The 13153-nt window shown below is 40.7% G+C and overlaps 1 protein-coding gene across 1 annotated transcript in view; it reads right to left on the bottom strand.

The window, feature by feature from the left end:
* The window catches only part of si:ch211-236d3.4 (protein FAM107B), a 37135-nt gene that overhangs the window by 11951 nt on the left and 12031 nt on the right, over positions 1-13153 (bottom strand). Inside the window, exon 2 of the mRNA XM_060910581.1 lies at positions 11475-11706. Coding sequence (XP_060766564.1) covers positions 11475-11706 — 232 coding nt within the window. The remainder of the gene's footprint in view (positions 1-11474; positions 11707-13153) is intronic.

Raw genomic sequence — 13153 nt, 5'->3', positions numbered from 1 at the left:
CGGTTTACATCCATGATAATTAGCTTAAAGTTAGCGGCTAGTCAAAAAAGTTGGCTCAGCTGCTAAGCTGTCAGCATTAGCACTTTACTGTTCAAGTATTATAGCTATAATGGTTACAGATGATTTTATGATTATTAATTAAAAACATACAGACGCACTGAAAAATGTCATTAAACAGGGACGGCTGCACTTTAACGACAGAACTCCGCCATATTTACTGACAAGATCTCGTGAGAGTATTGTTCTTATATCAGGAGAGTGTGAGAGGAAACCACACAAAAAAGGCTTCAAATCACCAAATTAACCACAAAAACGATTCTTCATGGTTTTTTTTTTTCATCTTAATACCAGAACCAGAACCCACACACACGTTACTGTCACTAAAGTTCAAACTCCCCCAGAAATGAACCATTCGGTTAATAGTTTAAGATGTATAATAATTTCTGTAATCTAAGGTTTGTGTTCGCTAGTTTGTTTGAAAAGTTCTATAGTTACTTAAAGTTTACTAAAAAGTTAAGTAGTTACTCTGAGGAGGAATATTAGCGAAGCTAAGTTTAGCTAATTGGCTAATTAGCCAAGTTAATGTCACTGAATTATTGTTTTCCAGTGTTCAGGGTTTTATCTGTATTCTCGCTGAGCTGTAAAACAGTAAATATACACTCTGGAAAATAATAACCGAGTTAAAACAAATAAAATGCTTTCAATCACATGAAATGTGTGCAAGTTTATTATTGAGTTGTTCATTGGTTTAGTTTAGCAAACTGCTGTACAGCTAATAGGAAAGAAAACTGTGTGAGTGTAAATACATTCGGTGTAAAGGACTGTTTGTTTAGACTGAAGATTTTTTGCTGTACAAAACAGACGCTCTGTTAGAAAAAGAGAAGTTACTGATTTATTTGACGAGATGTGTAGATGTGTCTCACTGTCTTTTCATCTCTTTTGGATACAGGAAGTACATTTCCTGCTAGGGAGGAGTGAGAAGAGGATCAAGACCCCACACCACATCTGCATGAGGAAGAGGATGATGATGATGATGGACTTGAGGCATTTTTGAGGGCTCTGTCTCCTTTAGGGACCCTGTCCCCTTGAGGGAACCTGTCTCCTTTAAGGGTCCCATCCCCTTTGAGAAACCCGCCCTCCTGCGAGACCCCAACACCTGTTCAGATCCCCACCCCTGTAAGTAACCAGCCCCTCTATGAGACCCTGCCCCCTTTGAGGAACCCACCCCCCTGCTATACCTCAACTCCTGTTAGAATCCCCAACCCTGTTAGGAACCTGGCCCCCTGTGATATCCCTATCCCTTTGAGGAACCCACCTCCCTGCTATAATCCCACTCCTGTTAGTATCCCGCCCCCTTACAGTATCCTGACTCCTTTAGGAAACCCAGCACCCTTCTGGAACCCGATCCCCATATGCATGCCATCACCTTTGAGGAACCCGACCCCAGTATGGATCCCGTTCCCTTCACAGAACCCCAATATGGTCCCCGTGGCGTGTGTCCCTATCATGCATCTCCCCCAAGAGTATGTTCCTGTCCCTCACCAGGGCAAAAGGAAGAGAAGGGATGAAGAAAAGGACAGTGAAGAAGCCCCTCCTTGTCGAAGGCAGTGTGTTTATTCTAATGACGTGCCTGAGGTGGCTTCATCAGGACCATCCACTAAATTTTTCTGTTTATGAGCAGACTTTCCCTCAATACCTTATAGCCATCATAAAGTGTGTGGTGGGATGTATTTTTAACCCTAGGCTCCAGGACTTTTGTCTTAAAAAAAAAAAAAAAAATTAATTAGTGGTTTGTATTTAATCTCTTTAAAGCATGAGGTGCAATAAAGGTGATCTGTACAACATCTTATCTTGTATGGTCATGAGGTCATTTGTGATTGTGGCTTTAATAATAATAATAATAATAATAATAATAATAATAATTAAAGCCGCAAGCGGCCTTGACGGGCCCTCGCGCCAGCGGCCAGTGGGGGCGGGGGCATGCGTCCCCGCGAAATACCGTAAAGAGTCTGCTTGCCAAGTTTGACCAATCAGAAGCTGCAATATCATTTGTGCCATAACCAGCACCCCCAGGGGTGAAAGTGCACAAAATTTGGCGGATATGTCAGGAGAGCTATGAAGAGTTTGCGTATGAAGTTTGATGACAATTGAGTAAATAGAAGATGAGAGATAGATTTTTGAAGAATAAATTTTTTGGTTTTTCCCATGTCAGAAGGTGGCGCTATGCTGTACATGAGCGATTATGAGTTGGAGAAATAAGTGTCTACAACAGCAACGCACTATCACAAGGTAGTGGTGTGAAGGAAAAGCATTATGGAATTATTTACCAAAAACCCGTTTTGGAGAAATTGCGTCGGCCAAAAACAGCGCCCCCCATGGACGAAAATTCCCAAAATGTGGTATACATGACATGGGAGGTAGTAAGAGGGTGGCCGTGAAGTTTGACCAAATTTGAGGAAAGATTGGATTGTTTGCCCAAAAATAGCGCCCCCAGTGGCGAAATATCACAGAAAATGGGGAACATGTCAGAAGCCCAATGAGGGATTTGCGTGTGAAGTATGAGCAGTTTTGAGCAATTAGAAGATTTGTTATGAATTTTTAAGCATGTAAAATTTTGCATTAAAAATTGATTGACGTATAACTTCTGAGCGGTTCAAGCTACGTGAAACTTATTTAGTAACTTTTGTCAGCCATGTCTGTAGAAGATGTGTATCAATTTTGGTGACATTCCTATGAACAGTCTAGGAGGAGTTGCGCCGTCTGCGTGGCCATGCATTTCGCACAAAAGTGAAATTACCTCACTTCCTGTTGGGCGTGGCTAATGCATTGGCATTACATTTTTGTCCGGCTTAGTGAGATACATATGCGTACCAAATGGCACGCCACTCCTACAAACTACATGGCAACCAGGCACCTTAAAGCGGGAGGCCAAAATCACAACGAGTTAGGGGGCGCTATAGAGGCCCTGAGGCCCGGCTGGATCTGGGCTTTTGGTTCTCAGTAGCGGTGGCAGTCTAAGAAAAAGGAGCCAAATTTCGTGCGTTGTCGACCATGGCAAGCGCCCCAACAAGGGTCTTGAAAAGAGTTTGCTTGCCAAGTTTGACAAATCAGAAGCTGCAATATCATTTCCGCCATAACCAGCACCCCCAGGGGCGAAAGTGCACAAAATTTGGCGGACATGTCAGGTGAGCTATGAAGAGTTTGCGTATGAAGTTTGATGACAATTGAGTAAATAGAAGATGAGATATAGATTTTTGAAGAATAAATTTTTTGGTTTTTCCCATGTCAGAAGGTGGCGCTATGCTGTACATGAGCGATTATGAGTTGGAAAAATAAGTGTCCACAACAGGAACGCACTATCACAAGGTAGTGGTGTGAAGGAAAAGCATTATGGAATTATTTACCAAAAACCCGTTTTGGAGCAATTGCGTCGGCCAAAAACAGCGCCCCCCATGGACGAAAATTCCCAAAATGCGGTGTACATGACATGGGAGGTAGTAAGAGGGTGGCCGTGAAGTTTGACCAAATTTGAGGAAAGATTGGAATTTTTGCCCAAAAATAGCGCCCCCAGTGGCGAAATATCACAGAAATTGGGTAACATGTCAGAAGCCCAATGAGTTATTTGCGTGTGAAGTATGAGCAGTTTTGAGCAATTAGAAGATTTGTTATGAATTTTTTAGCATGTAAAATTTTGAAGTGAAAATTGATTGACGTATAACTTCTGAACGTTTTATCCTACGTGAAACGTATTTAGTAACTTTTGTCAGCCATGTCTGTAGATGATGTGTATCAATTTTGGTGACATTCCCATGAACGGTCTAGGAGGAGTTGCGCCGTCTTCGTGGCCATGCATTTCGCACAAAAGTAAAATTACCTCACTTCCTGTTGGGCGTGGCTATGCATTCATAGAACGGTTTTTGTTCGTCTCAGTAAGATACATATGTGAACCAAATTTCGTTCCTCTACGACAAACTATATGGCAACCAGGAGCCTTCGAAAAAAGGCAAAATTTTCAAGGCGTTAGGGGGCGCTATAGAGGCCCAGAGCCCCGCCCAGATCTGGGGTTTTGGATCTGAGTAGCGTAGGGGATGCCGATAAAATGATCCAAAATATGCGCGTTTTCGTCCACAGGAAGTGCCCCAAAAAAGGCCGAACAGCGACCGCGACTAAGGAATAATAATAATAATAATAAGAATAATAATAATAATAATAATAAAAAACCGAACAAGATCAATAGGGCCTTCGCCCTATAGGGCTCGGGCCCTAATAATAGAATAAAGCAGTTATAGAAATTAATTTTTAAAAAATTAGTCTGTCGGTTTATATTTCTGGTTCGTGTTAAACGTGCAGGCATTTTAGTGTAGGATGTTATAGATTCATGTTTTAGTATCATGAATATTATAAATTAATAGTTGTCTAATTTGTACATGATTTTTGTAAAGTATTGTTAATCTATTCATGTAAATATGTGTGTGTATTAGATTGCTAAGATTAATAAGGTTGAGATGAAGGAATAACATACGACAGACAAGTATACAAAATTATTCTATAAAAGTCGCGCACGCCCCCACCGCCCTCCATGGTCTAACGTGTGTTATTCCACTTATACTGCAGCGATTCGACAATGATGGCAATGTTTAATTTATTAATGACACCTCTCACATATTATTTATCCTTGGATTTCTGAAAATGTAAAAGAAACTTAGATAATAACTGAAACTCCGTCTGTAAATATTAAATTAATATCTTTTAGCAAAAATGTCACATCAATGAATCTTGGAATGATTTAATTGAACAAATATCCATCTCAGATTGTCTGCCATTTTTGTATGCTCTGTGCATGAACTGTTACTGTTATAATAATAATGCATTAGAACGAGTGTGCTAATATTAACCTACCATAGCGACAAATTATACAAAAATAAAATTATCTCATCTCTCAATCTCTAGCCGCTTTATCCTTCTACAGGGTCGCAGGCAAGCTGGAGCCTATCCCAGCTGACTACGGGCGAAAGGCGGGGTACACCCTGGACAAGTCGCCAGGTCATCACAGGGCTGACACATAGACACAGACAACCATTCACACTCACACCTACGGTCAATTTAGAGTCACCAGTTAACCTAACCTGCATGTCTTTGGACTGTGGGGGAAACCGGAGCACCCGGAGGAAACCCACGCAGACAACATGCAAACTCCACACAGAAAGGCCCTCGCCGGCCCCGGGGCTTGAACCCAGGACCTTCTTGCTGTGAGGTGACAGCGCTAACCACTACACCACCGTGCCACCCAAAATAAAATTATAATAAATGTATTTATTATACTAACATAATGAAAAATTTATTAAAATAATACAAATAAAAAAAGAAAGTAAAAATTAATTATACAAAAACAATGCAAAATTAAAATAATAAAAAATAAAATAAATTGTACTAAATGCAAAATGTATCATCAGTTTTGAGAATTTGCTGTAAAATAGAGTGAGAAATCATGAACTCTAACAGGGAAGTGATTCTGCTAAAATATTTTCAACAATTAGCTGAATGTTGTGAGAAAAACAGTGAATATTAAACTGCCAACGACTGCTAATTATTGCTGATGCTACATCATGCTAATTCCTGGTGTAAACAGATCACCAGAGAGGTGCTAATAGTTAGCACCTAACCTTTCTTTTGTGCCATGATTTGTTGTAAAGAAAAAAAAAACCTTATATAATAAAATCATATAAAAATCTAATGTGTGAGAGATTTGGGTCAAAATTTTCATCAAATAATTTTAGTAAGAAAAACAAAGACCATTGTTAACCGCTAACCACTACTAACTATTTGTAGAAGTTGATTCATGCTATTTTCTGGTACTATGTGAGGTGAAATACAAAAACAGGCGTGATTTTCACAATATATTTTTCTTGTTTTGTGGAAATTATTCAAATCTGGCAATACTTTTGATACTAATTATTAATTACTCAACATGATTTGAACACTGGGGCGGCACGGTGGTGTAGTGGTTAGCGCTGTCGCCTCACAGCAAGAAGGTCCGGGTTCGAGCCCCGTGGCTGGCGAGGGCCTTTCTGTGTGGAGTTTGCATGTTCTCCCCGTGTCCGCGTGGGTTTCCTCCGGGTGCTCCGGTTTCCCCCACAGTCCAAAGACATGCAGGTTAGGTTAACTGGTGACTCTAAATTGACCGTAGGTGTGAGTGTGAATGGTTGTCTGTGTCTATGTGTCAGCCCTGTGATAACCTGGCGACTTGTCCAGGGTGAACCCCGCCTTTCGCCCGTAGTCAGCTGGGATAGGCTCCAGCTTGCCTGCGACCCTGTAGAACAGGATAAAGCGGCTACAGATAATGAGATGAGATGAGCAATCAACTTTTCATCTCACCCTTTGACTGTAGCAATTCAGCAATCAAGCAGTCCCTCGGGGACCTCACCTTACTGTTTCACACACACGTAGTAATCTAATCTATGTATGAGTGCGTTATCATGTAATTGGTGGAGAATCTGTGGTGTGGTGCCTCTGTTTATGGCTCACTGATTTGCAGCCATATACTGTATGTTTGCCATTGGTCGTTTTTGTTTGACTCCTAAAGCATGTTTCTGTCCCCTGTTTGATCACAAATCTTATTGTCCTGATCATTTCCTCATTATTATTGTTGAGGTAACACCCTTCATTCCTCATCCTCCTCATCCTAAGCCTCAATCTGACCCCAAATGCTGACAGCATGAGTTTTTCTGCCTTTCTGCTGTCACTGACTGCACAATGAGAAAAATGATGAATCCAGCCTACGTTACTGTTCCTGTAGAGGGCCAGGAGGATGAAGATGAGAAGGAGTAGATTGTGTATAGTCCTTAACATCTGGCCTAGTGCTCAGTCTGGTGCTCTGGGGATTTGTCAGCGTCCCAGCCTGACTCCAGAATTGCACGGCCAGTTGACTCTGGTGACTATCAGTCGTGGACGGGGATTGGAGCCTGTCTGTGGGGTGCTTGGATCATGTACTTTGTCCTTTGGGTGCGCAACAGGTCCCTGCTGGACCTAAGATGGCCTTGATATGATTAACCTTTGAGGTGCATCTGTTTCTCTGTTTTTCATAACACACAGATTGTTCCAACCAGCACACAAATCTCTTATTGTCTATTCTTCTGCTCCCAAGGTCAACTACTTACTTGGTAGCTCTCTGAACGCCTGTATCTATTTCTGTGCATGTCTAGTGGCTAGGGCGTGGTCAGGCATCGGCTGTGAATGGCAAAAGCTACAATGATCTTGTAGCTGTGTAAACTCTATTGAACAGAAACACCATGTAACAGTAGATTTATATTACAGGTACAGTTGAAACCCCCCCCCCCCCCCCCCCCCCCCAAAAAGTCTGATTGATTGGTCCTTCACTCTTCAGTGCAGATGATCAGCGTGTTTTTGAAAGGACATGGTGTTGGTGTCTTTATTTTGGTGAAAGAGAAAGACTTGTTGATAAACTGTTCTCGGAAGCTCAAACCTTATCCATGTGGGACCATTTTGATGTAACTTTGCCCGTCCCAGTTATCATGAACGATACAAATTATGCTATTCCCAAAGCGAGTAACCCGAGTATAAATAAAAGGTGAATTGTTGACAAAGTAAGCTCTACTCTGTCCCCGTCCTCTCCATTCCCTCCTTCATTGTCACTGTTTTTGTCATTTGTCTCCGTACGCGCTAAATACCCAGGCCAAATAAAAGCTTATCTTTGGATGGTTCAAAAGGAGAGATGGGCACCGTTTAGTAGTGACCCAATTCTTCTGCCACTTAGGCTAAAAGACTATATCCTGTTGCTGTTATCTCCCGCTTTATTTTCCCCTCCCGGGGGAGTGCCCTTACTGTGCTTTCTTCAGTCTTCCAGGGCCAAAATAACTTCAAGTGCCAGAATTGTCCAACCAGATACCTGCTTAATGGCAATGGTGGCTCAGTGCCAGCTTAGTATTATGTATCCTCGCCTGTTGCAGCATGAATATGAACATACACACACACACACACTACTATCCCAGCTCAAACTTCCATTTACGCTTGTCACACTGATGAAAGAGTAAAGACGATAATCTTTGTAAACTTTCCTCTCTTTTGCGGTGCATCAAAATCTATCCTTTAAATTGCGCCTCAGGAATGCAAATCAGACCCAAGAGACCGCTTTGGTAGCCGAGTGCTGTTTCAGAGACACTACATAAGCATTGCAGGACCCGTTTTAGATAACGGCTTCCGACCCAAATGCAATAATACAAAACAGTGGGAAAGTAGGAGCTGAACAAACCCACTGTGCTTTCTCTTGTCTGCCTAACTGGGACTCTCTCTCTCTTTTTTTAACGCTTCTTAAACTGTCCGAGATGGACAGAATGGCAGGATAAAGGTGCCTATGTTGGCCAGTTTGGAGGCGCTTGAGTTGTCCTTGTCTCCACACAGAGAACGACTCTGTTGTGAATGTGCTAAGGCTTGGAAGGGGGTAGGCGTTGTAGCTTGTGGTTCCCAAGCAACTGTGAAACTCGTGTCGAGAACGCTTATTCACAAAAAAAGCAACTTTTCTTCTGGTCTCAGAGTTCTTGCAGACTTTGGCATGTTATTTTTGCTTCATGACATCTTGTTTCCTTTTATAAAACTTCTCAAATTCATCAAACTTGATCCCAAATAAAACACGAAGCTGAACATTTGTGTATCTTGTTCTTTTGTGGGAATTTAGCCAGAGATTACTGAGTAGTGTAAGTTCGGAGTAAGTTCTTTCCTTTGGGAAGCTGCACTGAAATATGCAGCAACATGTTCCCTGGGTCTGTGGGTGTTGCTGCTGTGTATACAGCTGTTAGGAGGAGCAGGACTGTTTCTACAAGGCTCCCCTACTAAGCTGTTTGGATATTTAATCAGCTCTGTATCATGTCTTCGCTTTGGTATCACTTAATCAAGGATTTCACTTTATTACCATCTTTCAGCCTGGACTGAAGTGTTACAGAGTATGTTGCTGATGTTGGCCGACTGTGTGTGAATTCAGAAAACAGAACCAAGAAGCATACTTGTGCAAGATTGTCTTCAATAAAGAACATTGATTATTCATAAGTAGTTACTCTAGTAGTTCATTTAGTAAATTGACATGCCATGCAAAGCAATATTAATAATTGATTTGCTTCCAGATACAGTATTTTAAATCAAATATGCAACATTTTAGATTCAACCCTCAGGTCTGAGATTAGTTTTGAGCTTGGTTATTGGTCTTCATCTTTTTGTCTTGGTTTCTATCTTTGTGACTCTGAGAGGCAGCCATACAAACCATCTGCTACTGTTTCTTTCACATTACTTTTGTGTTAGACTTGAAATTTGTGCAATTTGTATATCATAAAACATTAAGATTTTCCTAGAAATACAGTATATTTTCAGTAATAAACATTAGAACGATTGTCTGTTGTCTGAAAAGAGGAAAATTTTAATAGCAGGACATACTTTGACAGCGGCACGGTGGTGTAGTGGTTAGTGCTGTCGCCTCACAGCAAGAAGGTCCGGGTTCGAGCCCCGTGGCCGGCGAGGGCCTTTCTGTGTGGAGTTTGCATGTTCTCCCCGTGTCCGCGTGGGTTTCCTCCGGGTGCTCCGGTTTCCCCCACAGTCCAAAGACATGCAGGTTAGGTTAACTGGTGACTCTAAATTGACCGTAGGTGTGAATGTGAGTGTGAATGGTTGTCTGTGTCTATGTGTCAGCCCTGTGATGACCTGGCGACTTGTCCAGGGTGTACCCTGCCTTTCGCCCGTAGTCAGCTGGGATAGGCTCCAGCTTGCCTGCGACCCTGTAGAACAGGATAAAGCGGCTAGAGATAATGAGATGAGATGAGACATACTTTGACCAAAAAAAAAACCCTTGTGAAGTACTGATCTATATTTTTCATTTTTTCAGTCTTTTTTAATTATCAAATTTACAGTTGTTGAATTCCAGTAAGCCATTTTGCTCAGGGCCAACATGACTCCAGAAATAGTTTGCCATCAGTTTCCTTTAAATACAAACATTGATGGCAAATGTACTGATGACAATCACTCAAAGAAGGTTGTGACAAAAACAAAAAACAAAAAGAAAGGCCAAGACCATTGAAATAAAAAAAACTATTTTAAAAAAAAAAATGTCATTTCATGCTGGTACAGTATTTGTACGAAACTGAGAGGACCTGGTGAGAAAATGTCCTCAAACTGCATTAAGGGCTCATTAAAAAAAAAAAAAAAAAACTTGCACGAGTCTGGTTATGAGACCATAATGTTGGTGTTTCTTTGAGGCCAAAATACCTATACATGCTCTGTAAATACTGAGTGACCACATGAACCACCTGATTCTGACTTCCATCTAAAACTTCTAAGTAACTAAATACGAATATGTGTCGTGCCACAGGATTTTTGTACCAGATGCTCTGTTTACGGAATGCGCAGAAATGGCATTGAAAAGCACACAATATTTTGCACCATTTTCGCTGGCTGATTCACTATCAATGAATAACCGCCTCACTAGTGCCCCTACTGGATAGATTTAACACTTTTGACATCATCCACAACTGTGTTGGACTGAGGCTGGTTCTAGAGGACTAGAGACAGGGACTCGTTTTAAATGACTACTGTGTGGTTACTGTCCAGAACCGGAAATGAGTCAACACTCGATCGCATCCATTCAGTTCTGGTCTCCATGTTTTCAACACTGCATGTTCAGAAGTTAGAAAGGATAAAAACACATTTTATGACTGACTGTCTTGGATCAACAACAGTTCTAGCTTTGTTGGTAACATTTTTTCCAGGTTAAGTTGGTCCCATGTTAGAAACGAAGTATTGGCGACCAATATTCTGACACAATTGGCGCAGTGCCAAAGGCATGGTGCCAACCAATAAATGATGCATCAAATTAAATTACCGATAGCTGTTTTGCAAATCCACAGTAAAAGTACACTTTAGACCAAGCTGAAACATCATGTACATCATGAAGATTTTGAAAGCTTTCTGCCTGGAAAATGGACCATTTTGGGTTGCGTGCACATGATTTCATGTCAGATTTACAGTAACTTCCCTTGGTCCAATTTCACTTTGGTTTGTCTTTCCTGCATATGGAGGCTTGGTAGTGTAATGCAGTAGGTAAAACTCAAAATCCATAATCTGAGCATCTGGTCTGAAAATCTGGTGGACTGACACATATAAATATCAGTTAAAGTGACTGTGGTGTTCATCATTTGCACTTTTCAGGTAAAGGTGTCAGGTGTTCAACTATGCAGAGTTTCAAATAATGTATATATAGTTTTATTAAAAAAACAAATCTGTATTAATACAGTGTAAAATATGAATATTAATCTATACATTCACAAACACCCTGTGAATTGTTTAAGATTTAATTTTTACTAGTATTTTTATTATTTTTTTATTATTATTATTTTTACTAGTATTTTTATTATTTTTTTATTATTATTATTTTTACTAGTTGTAAATATCTACTGTGTGTGTGTGTGTCCTCATACCGTTTGTGGTTCATAAGCAGCTCTCGGTGAAGCTCCTGGTGGCTTTTAGAAGCTTTCACTGGATTAATCAGCTTTTTGGGTTTGATGAGATCATCGTCCCCTTGTGCGTAACCGGGATGAGGGGCATAGCTGGCCACAGGGAGGATATTCCTGCGTGGGCATCGTAGTGGGTCATCGTATGTTATTTCAGGTTGATGAGGCTGTTCCCACTGGATATCTGCATATGCTGAGGCTAGAGAGAGAGAAAGAGAGGCTTACATAATGTAATAATATAACTCAAGCTATTCGTGCAAAAAAAAAAGGCTGTTGGGTTCAATTTCAATTATGATCTTAAAAAGACAAATTAGAAGTTATGATCTGTAATCAAGAAGTTCACCACTGACATGCATGCTGTAGTAATGAACTACTGACAGACAATGCAAGAAAGGTCATGGTGATAATCATCTTAGTTAGGTGATTAATCAGTGCCTGTATACGCAGTGTTTAGTCAGTTTGTATCAAACCCTTCCATGCTTTCCCCTTTGGTGTGGTTTGGTTTGGTGGATGACAACACAGCATTCAGAAACTCTCGCATGGTTCAAGTGCAGTGAGAAAGATTCAGACCCAACACACGATGTGGTTCAAACATCAGGCACTTTTGTTTGCAGTGATTTTTTTATTCTTTTTGTTTTTTTTTCTGGAGATGCGATCCACTAAACTGAGCCAAAGGACAGAGATGTAGTGCTGCAAAAATTCATTGCATTCTTGGTATTTGGATTGACAAAATGCTAGAGGTGATACACAAAACATTTTAAACTCGTTACTTATATCATGAGTGAATAACTTATTGAGCGCCAGCTTCATGTTCTTCATGATCTCAGTTTCAATTAATGCGTTTACATGCACATAGAGAAAATCGAATTTCTGCCGTTGCTTGACTGAAATCGAAGTTCTAAATGCCATGGAAACACCTTAGCTAGGCTGAAATCGAACCGAACTTGATTTCTCGTAATCGAGCTACACGACCTAGATTATGCAATTTTTGCCAAGCTACTTAGTGCATGTATACCCTATCGAGCTACGTAGTCGAGCTACTTACTTCAGCACTGCCCCTTCCGGAAGTGACGAGTGACGAGACCACAAGCGGGAAACACAACAGCCTCAGTCGGCATGACAACGAATCATGACAACGGCATGAATCTTTTCTTTTTGTGGCATTGTTTGCACTGTTAAAATTTAGCTCACTTACTGTATCACCAAATACATCTGTACAGCTGTTGCATAGCTGTGAATTGTGTACATAAACAAGTCATTGTATTTGTGTGTGTGTGTGTATATATATAATGTCCAACATCTGAAGAATGTCAATAAAAACAAAATAATTGAACTGTTTGTGTGTTTATTAAGACATAAGTTAAATTGTAAGCAAAAAAAAATTTTTTTTGTAAGCAAAAAATGGACTTTAGAAAAATATACAATTGTGCAAAATAAGTTGTCTTACAAAACAGTGGTCTGCGCAGGACAGTTTGTAGCCATACAGTCTGTTAGAGCAAGCCTAACAGCTTGAGCACGGAACTTGTGAACATGGAACTTTGTTTATACTCTTGAATAGCTCTTCTTCATGATGACAACCGGAAGTGTACCAACACGATGGGGTGTGTAGCGCCACCTGTGGCTCGGGTGCACAATGTACCTCACAC

The sequence above is a fragment of the Neoarius graeffei genome, chromosome 26 (assembly GCF_027579695.1).
Source record: "Neoarius graeffei isolate fNeoGra1 chromosome 26, fNeoGra1.pri, whole genome shotgun sequence".
NCBI classification, from domain to species: Eukaryota; Metazoa; Chordata; class Actinopteri; order Siluriformes; family Ariidae; genus Neoarius; species Neoarius graeffei.
The sequence above is the reverse complement of the archived record's forward strand: the minus strand, read 5'-3'. Positions and strand labels throughout refer to the sequence as shown.